The sequence below is a fragment of the Ipomoea triloba genome, chromosome 14 (genome assembly GCF_003576645.1).
Source record: "Ipomoea triloba cultivar NCNSP0323 chromosome 14, ASM357664v1".
Classification (NCBI taxonomy): domain Eukaryota; kingdom Viridiplantae; phylum Streptophyta; class Magnoliopsida; order Solanales; family Convolvulaceae; genus Ipomoea; species Ipomoea triloba.
The window spans coordinates 5852503-5865976 of NC_044929.1; the positions used below are offsets into that span (position 1 = coordinate 5852503).

Sequence of the window (13474 nt, forward strand, 5' to 3'; positions counted from 1 at the left end):
CTTGTCTTTACTAGAGGGAGGCTTATTAGCTTCTCTGCCTTCTCATTATTATGTTGAGACTTGAGAGCCTACTATGTCGCATATTATAAAGAAATCTAATAAATAGTGTTATTTTTAAAATAATGAAGTAAAATTATTATTTTTAATTTTTTTTTTTCATATTTGTCTTATGAGAAAAATAATATTTATAGATCAAATGTAGAAGTGATCTAATAATAAATTAATAATGAGACTAAAAATAAATATATTTTTTTATTTACGAAAACACTGCCCATTTGTATTTATAATAGATTAATAGTTGATACCTTAAAGTAGAATTTCACAGACTATTTATTGATAAAGAGAGGTTAAAATTAGCTTTTCTAAAAACCATTTAAAAAGTATAGTTCTGGAAATTATTTTTTTCATCACGAGGTGTTCTGAGCATGTCCTATACTATATTCAGACTAATCCTCATTTATACTGGACCGATCCAATTAAAAGGCAAAGTGCTAATCAGATTGATTTTTCATACGAGAAGAGGTTCTAATTCCCGATCACTCACGCCAACCAAGCTTGTTACAGTTTTGGAAATTTTGGCAACAATTTTTGACTTGTACAAGCAAGCCAGAGCCAGCTTCCGATCTTGACTCTTGAGCCCACTCTCATTAAAATCTTTTTTTTTTAAGCTCAATTTTCTACATGAAAGTGACTTTTATTTGTTTCGCCATGCTAAAACCAGTTTGTGTATCAACGTCCAAAGAAATTAAAGCATTCATCATGCTTGGCCTAAATGTTCACCACGCTAGAATTGAAGGGCAAGGGCATATTTGGGTGAATGAAATTATTGCTTGTGGAGAAGTGAAATCTGGTAGATGGATGGATGGGACCAAACTCCATTTGCTTTCTGCAAACGAATATTAGAATTTGCTTTTACGGATGGCAAGTTGGCAACACACCTCTGGGCTTCTCTTGCCCGATCCTTATATTGTGGACTATAATTCATAGAATTGTAAGATGAATTACTGATCTAAAAATTTGTTTTTAGTGTATTATGTGTTTTTTTTAGCATGTACTATATCAAAAATGAACTTCAATATATTAAAAATAAATATATATAAATGGTCCATTTTTTGATGTGAACTATGGTTTAAGGTATAATTTGCCTCTCTTGCCAACCCAAAAAGGAAATTAAATTATATTCCAATGGCGTTAATAAAAAATTCATAAAATAAAATAGAAAGTAAAAAGAAATTGATATATTTGTAATTAAATTTGGATTTTTAGTTGATTGTTTAATTTGTTAATGTTTTAGTTGCTGGTTGTAACTTTATAACTAGAGAATTGTAATTCTTTCATTTATTTATTTATTGCATTCTTTCATTTAGTACTAAAATATTTTTTTTAAAAAAACTAGTACTAAAATATTTAGTAGTATTTAAGTTGAGATTAATATAAATTTTTTAATTTTTACAATTTAAAAATAGAGTCGGGGATTCCCTGTTCTCCGATAATCCCCGTGGGGATGGGCATTGGGGGAGAAAGTCCGGGGCGGGGATGGGGGTATGCCCCCGTCCCCACCCCGTCTCGTTGACATCCCTAACAATGAGGGGTTAAATCACCCATGTCCACAAATTTTGTAAAAAGGATCCTGGCCATAAAAAATGTCAAGGGAAATGTGGACCACAAGAATAAAATATAAAGGCTATCCTTATCCCTGAAAGTGTATCTCACTTTCAAAAGTATGTCTCACGTCCACATCATCAGATTCAAAATTATTTCATTATTTTCTCTACATCAGCATAATATTCTCTCACTTTTGAAAACGATTCCCCCTTCACAAGTGGGATTCCCCATTCTCCTCCAATATCATCTGCTTTTTTTTCTTTTTTTTTGGAGAAATAAATGACTATTATTAAGTTTGTGAGTAAAAATCCCAAGATAACAAAATAGGAAAGAGCGGCTTGCTACACCACAGAGACGGACTAAGAGCATCCCGACCAATGCATATTTAGGAGTTTTTGGTACAGTAAATGTTGAGGTGGAAGTGAGAGAAGGGAGGAGAGAGAACCTTTGGGTTCATCTGCAAGAGGTAGCTTTTAGCAGGCTTTGGGTTCATCTGCAAGAGGTAGTTTTTAGCACAGTAATTTCTGACATTTGGACTTCATAAACAGATACGCGCACAGCAGGCGCCAAAGGGGGCGCGTGCAATCAGGCACGCCTGTCTCATCTGCAATTTTAATTTTTTTTTCTTTTAATCATATTTGTTTTATTTTATTTTTCTTCCCCATCCCCCCCTCTCTTTTCTAATCACACTTACAAAAACCCTAAAATAACCTCATTGATAAGGATGCTCTAAGAGCCCCATAGTATTTGCAATGGCAATACAGCTACCTAGTTGCCTGACAAGTACAGAACATATCACTACCCTTTATTAGTCACAATCTTAATATCTTAGTTTATCCTTTTATGTCTTTTACACTTATAAGCTAATTCTTCAAGGGTAGATCGACGACCGCTGAAGCGTCTTCATAGTTACTCGAATTTCCGTTCGAACGGTTGCGACTAGTTATTACAAGTCAATAATCAGTTTGTGAACTTTGATGCACGAAAATAATATGTTTATGAATTTAATTGTAACTTTTTTAAAGTTTAAAGGCTTAATTACCTTTTAATATAAAATTTAGAAGCCTATTTAAGTAGATGAATTACAAATATGATGATATATTAGTATTCTCACTTTTGAAAGTGAGAAGATACTGCAAGGATACACAGAGCCTTAGCAAAGTCTTTTATTTTGTTAAATAGAAGGTCAAAAGAACTTGTAAAGCTAAGTATACATATACTTCTAAGTCCATACCATTACAGAAAAATCTATATAACAATACAAGCAGGCTATATCTCTCATAAGCACAGAGCATAAATTGCCATACTCTTGAAGGTGAGAATCTACTCTCAAAGAGACTGATGGCCCTAAGCAAGATAACAATATATACTATTAGAAATTCTGTAGCAGAAAGCAAATTATGCAGCTAAAATACCTCGAGAAATCGGATTTGCTGTGATCTGGTATCCAAATGACTCGGTTTTTGAAGTTCGAAAGCAATAGTCTACCTGCCATCATTGGTAATTAACTGGGAAAATACTTGGCTGGTTGATATATCTGAAACAGCATTACCATTATCTGCTAAGATGGCAGTGGAAACAGCTCTCGGTGGTGGTTGCTCGGTAGAAGTTGCGGGATTAACTTCATCGTCGGGTTGACCCCGGCCTCCATTCCCTTGAAGCTGAAGGACGTATTCCAAGTTCCACAGCACGTCTCCCATTGTAGGCCTATCGACGCCATAGTCTGCGAGGCATTTCTCGGCTGTCTCGCCATATTTTTTCAGAGCACTCGGTTTTATCTGGTCTCGTATGTTTGGATCAACGATTTGATCTATCTGCCCTCGTTTCTGCCACTGCAATGCCCATTCCCCCAAATTCACTTGCTCCCGCTCAAGCACGGGGTCTACAGCGGGCCTTGCGCATAGAACTTCGAATAGCACGACCCCGAATGAATAAACGTCTGATTTATCAGTAAGCTGCTGTCTCCGGAAATACTCCGGATCGAGGTACCCAAAGCTTCCTTTTACCCCGGTGCTGACGTGTGTCTCGTCGAGACAGGGACCAGACCTCGAGAGACCAAAATCAGCAACCTTAGCAACGTAGTTTTCATCGAGCAAAATGTTTGTTGATTTAATGTCCCGGTGGATGATCCCTTGTGCAAAACCCGTGTGGAGGTAGTGGAGGCCTCGTGCTGCTCCAATGCACACCTCGAGCCTTTGCTTCCAAGACAACGGGGGTAACCGGCCACCATACAAGTGCTTCTTAAGCGGTCCATTTTCCACATACTCGTAAACAAGAATCATCTCAGACTGCTCTTCGCAATATCCAACAAGTGAAACCAGATGGCGGTGGCGAATTTTAGAAAGAACCGAGATTTCTGTGTGGAATTCAGGGAGGCCTTGCCTGGAACCCGGGACACACCGTTTAACAGCAACCTTTATGTTGTCTTTAAGAACTCCCTTGTAAACCATCCCGAACCCCCCGGAACCAATAATCAGACTCTTATCAAAATTACTCGTGGCCACTTGTATATCTGCAAATGGAATTCTCATCGCGAGATATCCATTCGGGCCTAGAGGAACGAGGGCAGTCCCTTCAGACAACGTGCCAAGGGAACTTCCTCCATATTGGCGTAAAGGAGTCCAGCCAGCACTCTCAGTGCGTTTCGGCTTTGGTTTCTTTTTTCTACATTTCAACAATGCTAACATAGCCAACAATGCCAAGCTCACCAAAGCCACTCCACTAATAACCGAAACAACCAAAATCCAAACATTTTTCTTCTTAGCCCCATCTCGCAAACCCACAACATTCAACATCTTCATAATCTCCACCCCGTTCAGAATAGCATTCTTCTTCCAAACACTACTCATATCAGACGGGCCAACGCTAATTTGCAAAACCCCGCTATCCCCCGTGTACACAACGAAATCAATGTAGTAAGGCGCTGCCAAAACGTGGAACGTGAGCGCAGACAAATCAAGGTCTTTATACGCCATAACTCCATTGATATAAACATTGAAGTACAAAACGCCAGGAGCAGAACTCACAATATCACAGAAATGCAACCGAACAACGTGTACACTATCCCGAGATCCCACAGGGAAGCTCCATGTTATATTAAACATGAAATTCGAAGTCGCTTTTTCCCAATTCATTTCTTGTGCAGTCATGTAAACATTATCAGGGGCAATCTCTTTGGTGGCACCACCTGTTTGGTAATTGGGGACATGACTAATCCAAGCAAGCTTAGCAGCAGATTTCAACACAAGAAAATCCTCATCTGGAACCCAAGTTCTCCACAGGGTATCATTAAAAGGTGTAATCTTTGCCCCCCCAACATTAACCCTATGCACAGTTTCTAAAGTCTGCAAAGTGAGATTCTGATTGAACTCCTTAACACTAACAGGGCTAATCAGTTTAATCCCAGGATCAATAATGAAATCATCAGGAGCAGAAAACACTTCAATCGCATTAACAAACCCAAACCCAGAATCAAGAGTGGGTGTAAACAAGATTTGAAGCTTTACCTTATCAACCATCACTATAAACTCCCTAAGAACAGTGGACCCCACACCAAAATCCTTGAACAGCAAAACCCCATTAGCGGAAACACTGAAATTCGCGTCCCGGAGGTTGAAATTCTGCGAAACAAAAGGGGAGAAATGCAAACGGACCAAATGGGTCCCTAATTTCTTGATATTGAACGAATATATCGAGGCAGCAGTGAAAACTCTGGCTGTACTGTAAACCAAAGACAAATTGGAACCACTGGTTTGTCCTTTGAGCGAAATTGCTTCGCCTTGGGAGAGATGAACTGAACCAGACTTGATGGAATCGCCAAGAAAGCTTCTGTTATCCACGCTGATGCTCCTGTTTGAGCCGCAGTTGATGAGGTAATTATCTTGAGGAATGAAAGCTGTGGAAAGGGGTATGAGAGAGAAGAACAGTGCCACCAAACAAAGATTTTTGCCTCTCATGGGTGCCGGTTTTGTTGGTTCCGAAAAGATTACTGGAAAACGAAATTTTGTGGAGAATTGAAGACACTGAGGCTTAGTGGGAGAAAGGCGAGCATATTTAGAAAGGAGGAGAAAGAATTTTTGCAGTTGTTGAAAAGTGTAGCTTCACAGAATGGGGAGGAGCCACTGGAGAGTGGAGATTGTAAACAACTGTTTCATGGCCGCCTGAAAAATGGAATTTTTGAGATTAAAGAATTGTGTTAGGCACCACTGCACAATGAACTTAGAAATTAGTAGAAATTAGAGATTAGAAGTTAGAACCGCAATGTCAAGCTTGAGACTTGAGAGCATAGTTGATAATACTGTGGAAATATTGAGATCTAAACTACTCAAACATCATACTCCCTTCTCCCCATTTTTAAGTTTAATCAATTTTATTTACAATATAAATTTCAATATTATTATGTAATCTATCCCAAACACATTGTACTCAGATGACACATCTACGACTCTTCTTGAGCAAAAGTTACGGGATTGAACCAGGTGGTCAATTATTATTTCATGGACCATGGTCCACACATTTGCGTGAACCATAAATAAAAAATTCATTTTTAATATACTAAAAATATATTATTTATATATATAAAGTACATTATTTGAAATTACATGACTTTTTATATATTATAAAATAATATACATTTAATACACAAATAATGTACTTTTAGTATATTAAACAGGTATATTGCATTCATGGTTTACATAATTATGTGTACCATGGTGCATACAATAATTTGTCCCGGGCGGTGAGATATTGACTCTTTGTATCTAGTAAGGTGAAGTTTGGGTCATTAATAACTAATCAAGTCAAATTAAGAAGGCCAAGGGAAAATTCGAGTCGTCCATAGTTGATTGGCTCAAATTAATAAGGTTAATAAACAGCTCCAACAATGAGTTGAATTTAAAATATTGTGGTTATTAGGCTAACTGTAAGATCAACACGGGGCCTTGTGGTCAAGCGACATGGGGCCTTGTGGTCAAACGGCATAGCTGTGGCCCTCCCCAGTAGGAGCTTTAACTCGTTGTGTTTCAGTAGATTAAGAAAGTATGTATGAACATATACTACATTGTAATACTGGGGTTGTCCCCGTTTTAATACTATGAATAGTTATACTGGGTAAAAATCAACATAATTCTTATAGACACCTCAACAATTTCATATAAATCACACTTGTGTGAGACCGTCTCATGGATCCTTATTCGTGAGACGGGTCGGGTCGGGTCGAAGCACCATGCAAATGTCATACTTATATGTGCAAATGTCATACTTATATGCTCAAATATAATACTAATCAAGAATACAAATTTTGTTACTTATAAGAGAAAAAATATTACATTTTTCATAATAAGTAATGTTGACATGTGTCCCTTACTTATAAGGGAAAATATAATACTTTTGAGGTAAAATATAACACTTTTTAATTGAAATGTAAAAGTATTGTATTTTCCTATTACATTTCTACTATACTAATAAGAGCCAAAGAGAGTTAAGCCTAAAATGGGTAGAAAAAATGGCGGTCAAATTATTTAATCAAATAGATGGTTCAGATGAATTATTTAATCAAATAGATGGTTCAGAAGAATTATTTAATCAAATAGATGGTTAAGATAATTCAGATTAATATTATTAATAGAGATTACCTTATTTAACCTTACTTTTATGATTATCCGTTAAGTTTTCCGTTAAATATTCTCTTTTCCGTTAACTTTTAACTTACGCATTAATTTCTATAAGAAAGATCTTAGGTTCGAACCTCATCTCAATCAAATTTGACACAATTAAGTTTCTCACTCTATTTACTCTTATTAAATTAAATAAATTAGTAGCTACAACAAAAAATGATAAATATGTATTTCTTTAATTTAGAATTATGTGTCTACAATACCTTTATTTGAAAAAATTATTCATTATCAAAAAATTAAATTAAATAAGAGAAATAATTTCATTAATTATATTGTCTTTATTTTCTCTCATGCAAAGATTATTTACATTCAAATTTATCAATTGATATTCATTACATTGTCCATTATCTTATTTTTACAATATCTTGTAATTAAATATCAAAGTTATAGTACAAAATAATGTTTATTTACCAAGTATTTTATTAATACTATGAAAAATAAATTTTAAAATAATTTGAATCTAATTATATTAACAACTTGAGGATTGGTTGACAAAGAGAGTACTCAAATCATAACCCAACAAATTGAAGCGGAATCGCTCTATTTTACTCTTATTGAATTAAATAAATTAGTAGTTACACCAAAAAATGATACATATGTATTTCTTTAATACCATGAAAAAAATAAAAAAGAATAGTTTGAAACCAATCATATTAACTACTTGGAGAATTTGTTGACAATGAAAGTACTCAAATAACCCATTACCCAGCAAATTGAAGCGAGAAACTACCTTTTAATATCTTTGGAATATATAATATTTTAAATTTTCAAATTTTTATTAATTTATTTAATCTTTTTTTCTTAAACTAGGAATTTCTTTATCCGCAATAACTCATTCAACAATAATGGTTGAACCAAATGAACCCCAAGCAGAACACCTAAAGGAAAGTCCATAGCTCTTATATCATAATCTCATTGCATGACGTTGTCATCTATGCTACCAATAATAACCGAATTGCAAATAACACACTACCAACAAAAATAAAGAAAACAAATAGTAAAGATGAAAACAATGACAATGTTACTCAAAAGAGAATTAAGAACACTTAGAAAAATTCAAATGAAAGTAGTATTTATTTAGACTATTATTTTAGACCAAATATTTAGACTATCGATTTTACAAGGTTGCAAACATTTATTTTAGTAATAATTATATGAATTTTCTATATTATTTTGGATTCATATACTTTGAGTTATATATTTAAATAAAAAAATTCGACATTCAATTACCCATGTGTAAACTTCTCCTATATAATCTTGCATTGATATACTTTCAAATATTTATTTAAATATAAACATTGGGCATTAACCCATACGCGCAATGCACGTATAAAACTAGTACCATTATAAGTAGCAAAAATTTTATTCCCGATTAGTATTACATTTGAGCATATAAGTATGGCATTTGTGCGTATAAGTATTACATTTTCATCTTGACCCGACCCGACTCGACACGTCTCACGGTGAGACGGTCTCACACAAGTTTTTGCCAATTTATATATTTTAAAATCATATATAAATACACAAAATTGAATTTAAAAATTATATGGAAGTGATTTTCTTCCACTAAATCTAATTCACAATATTTAAATTAATTTCCAAATAACATTCCATTTCCCCAACTACCTTTTCAAAAATATTATTCATATCATTCACAAACTAGCCATGTCTAGTGCTTTTCATGAAAGCCATTAATGAAGTTGTTGTTTGTCAATAATTGAAAGTGATTCAGCTTTTGCTATGGTTGTGAAAAAAGAAAAAGAAATGGATGAATGAATTAAAGACTTATGCAATCAAACTTACTATTTTGCTATAATTTGCATTTCCATCAATTGTTAAGAATTTTTCAGTTGATGAAATGGGAATATTTGAAAATAAATTAATATGTGGCATTTTTTTGTGTGAAAACAACGGGAAAATAATTTAGAATTAAAAGTGAAAATGTAACTATACTTGACAAAATAAAAATATACTTGACAAAATAAAAATAGAAAATTCTATAAAGAGAAATACCCTTTAGAAAAATGGCAAATGATGAGCATTTGACAAATTTTGGCCCGTGTTTGTTAAAGATTTGATCATAGTAATCAAAAGTGGTAACTTTTTTTAAGTGAAAAAATAGTCGATAAAGGGGGGAAAAAGATAGAAAGATAGAATAAAAGTGATAAAGACTCATTCAAAAATAATCATTTGAAATTAACATTCACTTAAATTTAAAGGTAAGTATTAAATATTAATCATTATTCCATAGAAAATGGTGCACACATTTGTGTGAATCATAATTAAAAAGTACATTTTTAATATATTAAAGTACATTATTTGTATAAATGAAGTACATTATGTGAAAGTACATGATTTTTAATATTAAATAATGTACATTCAGTACACAAATATATTAAAAATGTATATTGCATTCATAGTCCACACAATAATTTACCATCAAATATAGGTCTCAAACTATTTTTTTAAAAAAAAGTTTTAAATAGACGTTAAATTTTAAATGAATAAGGGCTAAATAGGTCACTGACTCACTGAACTATACACGAAACTGCAATTAAGCCATCAAACTAAAAAAACAATACAATTGGGTCCTTGAACTACACAAGTTGATGCAATTTAACCCAAATTAACTTATTTTACCTGATCTTTTGGTTACCAATTTAAAAAATAATATTTTAAAATCATTTTAAATAAAATAAATAATTAAATTATTAAAAAAAAAAAAACTTATGGCCCCGGCCTGCTTTGTCTTCATGGTCGGACACGAAGGTCTTCGTCTCCAAATCTTCGTCTAGGTATGACCACTGTTCGATTCTAATTGAATTGTGTATTGTGCTAACCAAACCTTAACTGAAACCGACCGTATAATTCCGATTAAGGTTCTAGAGATTTAGAACCGGAACCGCCGATTCCGATTCCAGAAAAAAAAATATTAAAAAAGAAAAAATTAATAGGCCAAGTGGCGAACTGGCCTGTGGCCAGCAGGCCACCGCTCACTTAGTGAGTTAGTGGCCAGTGGGCAGTGGCCGTTGCCAGTAAACAAGCCTTTGCGCCTGAGATTTAATATTTCAATTCCTTTGAACTGCAAAGGAATTATAATTGTTTGCAGCGAAATTAAAACAAAACATTAAAAATTATTAAAAAAATAAAAACTGAAACTAAAATACGGTTAGAACCGCCATTTCTAACTGGAATCGCTGGTTCATGAATCAGAATCAGAACCTTAATATAAAGTTCCCGCTCCGATTTACAATTTGTTAGAACTGTGAACTGGCGGTTTGGAATTAGAACCGAACCGTGATCACGATTACTTTCGTCTCCTTGGCTAATCTTCGTCCGCATGGCTAGAGACGAAGGTCTTTGTCCCAATGGCTGGAGACGAGGCTATGGAGACAAAGTTGGCCGGGGACCGTTCTTGTTTTTTTTTTTGTTTTTTTTTTAAATTTTAATTAATTATTTTATTTTAAAATTATTTTAAAATATTATTTTTTAAATTGGTAACCGGAAGATCAGGTAAAACAAGTTATTTTGAGTTAAATTGCATGAATTTGTGTAGTTGAGGAACTCAATTGCATTGTTTTTGTGCTCGATGACTTAATTGTAATTTCGTAGGTAGTCCAGTAGCCTATTTGACCCTTATTTCAATTTTAAAAAGTGCAATTGAAAAAATTTTCTCTAAACTCTTGAGTTAAAATCAATAAAAGTTGATTTGAGTTCCAGCGTGTTATATAATTAACAAACTTGTCTCTAATGTTTAGCTCCGTTTTTAACTACAATAACTCACCTTAATTACATTTTTTGATTTAAAAAAAAATAGTCCACTATTATATGTAGTATGTTGGATGAGACAAATTCAACTAAGAATAGATTAAATTCGGTAATTATAATCTAGACCATGGTCCACATCCACAATTTAAAATGGATAACATATAAATTTTTATTTTTTGAGGTACACTGAAATTGAACTTTCAAAAAATAATAATATATACACTAAAAATGAATTTGTATACTAATAATCCACTGACCACCTTATAATATAGACAATGACTCACAATATAATGATTGACGCTATTCATATTACACTCATAAGGAAATTGAAGATTTTTAATAAGAATTAATGTCATATGAGGTCTTCTGAGTACAATGATTTTATCACGTGTAGTCCTAAACTTTCAAATTGACTACCCGTGGTCCTTTGACTTTCAAATTGTTATCACATATGGTCCAAGCTAACCACCTATGGTCCTTCAATTTTTAAAATTTAACTAGTCGAAGTCCTCCTAGAAGGACCATGGATAGTTAAAATTTTGGTTTTTTGATCAAGAGAGAGGGGGATACCCAAGAACACTAAGAGCTAACATTGACAGGCATCCTGACCGAAGTCCGCTGATATGGATGGTTAAAATTTGATAGTTGAATAATCTAAATATCTAAATATAAAATTTTTAGAGAAAATAGCATTAATGAGCTCATGTACAAAACATAATGACTTGTTATTTGCAGTGTCAATTTTAGCAATTTAGGCATGCGTAGCTGTCTTGAGTGAAGTATTCTTTATAGCTATAATATCACCTAATACCACGAATTTCTATTTTGGCATCCTTCTCATTTCAAATCATTCTCAAAATATATCTATCAAAACTTGGAAAAATAGCCTAAAAATGTTTGGAAACTTGCATTGTCTAACATGGATAGAAATTAGGAGCATGGACTAGTGTATAAATTTTAATGTATATATTTTTAATAAATGTGAAATATGTTGATAAAATGTTTGTTTTTTCTTCCAAATTTTCGTCCTCTCATTCTATGACACATGTCTCTGTTTCTTCAAACAATGTTAGAATATGTCACAAAACATTATGTTAATAATTGAAATTTTCTCCTACCAGCGACGGTGGGAAACAATCTCTTAAACTGAGGAGACTCCTTGTGCGCAGTAAACAAAGGTCTACCCTCTGTGTTCAGCTGAGTTACCATGATTTACATCTTCACAAATTCTTTGTCAGATCAGGTGTGGAACTTTTGGAGTTGGGATTAACTTTTTTAAAAAAATAATCGAAATTTTCAAGATGCTATTATGTTACTGGACAGATTTGTAATGATTTTGTGATGTTTGCGTATGTCGGAAATTAAGTAATTTAATTTAAAAATATACAATACCGATTACCGACGTACCATGAAGGATTTAAATTTAAAATATAGTAATAAAAATCTGAAAGCTGGATAGCAGATTGCAACAAGAAATAGAGAGAGTCAAAAAAAAAAAAAAAATACAGTACAGTGTTCCACTTCTCTGAAAAACAGATCCCAAAAATTCCGCCCTTTTCCCTTTTTAACATTTTTTTAACAATGCTCAAATAGGCTAAGAAACTATACTAAAATAAATGACAATAAAATCATCCAGCTCAAAAAACTACAATTAAATTTCTTAACAATTTAAAATCGTATAATTAAACTAAAATTAACATGTTCCTCCGGTTATTGCTAACATGATGGCCACCCCATTAACAGCTCAAATTACAGTTTTGTTTGAGTTGGATAAATCAATTACACTTTTGCATGTAGTTCAATTACCTATTTAATTTTTTTTAATATTGTTTTTAGATAACTCAAGTTTCTCGGTTTTGTCAAATTATATCTTGAAGGGCCAAAAAAAACCATTGTTTTTTTCATAGTAATACACATACTAACATACACACATATATCAGCTCATTCTAAATATGCCTACATATGTCAAAGATTCTTAAAGTGGTGCGGGAAATTATTAGCGTTATTATAAAATCGTTGATGTTTAACTCTAGAGATCATTTTGACTGAACTTATATAAAATAATTTATTTTAAAAAATAAAGTTAATTAAAGAACTTAAATGCAAGTAATATCCTACTAATACTTATCTTTTGAATTTGACAGTTCTATTTTTTCAAAAAAAAAAAAGAATTTGACAGTTCTATCTTGATTGAAGGCATAGGCAAGTCATGATTGGCAGAAGATTTTGGATCTATATACGCATTTGAAGAAATTAAAAAGAGGATCTAAGTGTGATTGTTGGACACTTTAATGGCCCAGCTGCAATTATTCATTTTATATTTTTAATAATATTTTTTCGGAGGTGTATAGTAGGTAATGTATATTAAAATCCTAATGCTCCATCTGTACCTTATCTTATTGTGTGATCCGAATTGAAAGTGACAC

General features: G+C 33.1%; 1 protein-coding gene across 1 annotated transcript; it reads right to left on the minus strand.

Moving 5' to 3' along the window:
* Positions 1–2758: 2758 nt before the first annotated feature.
* On the minus strand, positions 2759–5940 carry LOC116004568 (probable receptor-like protein kinase At5g24010). The gene has a single exon (XM_031244674.1). It carries the CDS (start codon positions 5559–5561, stop codon positions 3090–3092), a length of 2472 nt encoding a protein of 823 aa, XP_031100534.1. The 5' UTR covers positions 5562–5940; the 3' UTR covers positions 2759–3089.
* Positions 5941–13474: the final 7534 nt, after the last annotated feature.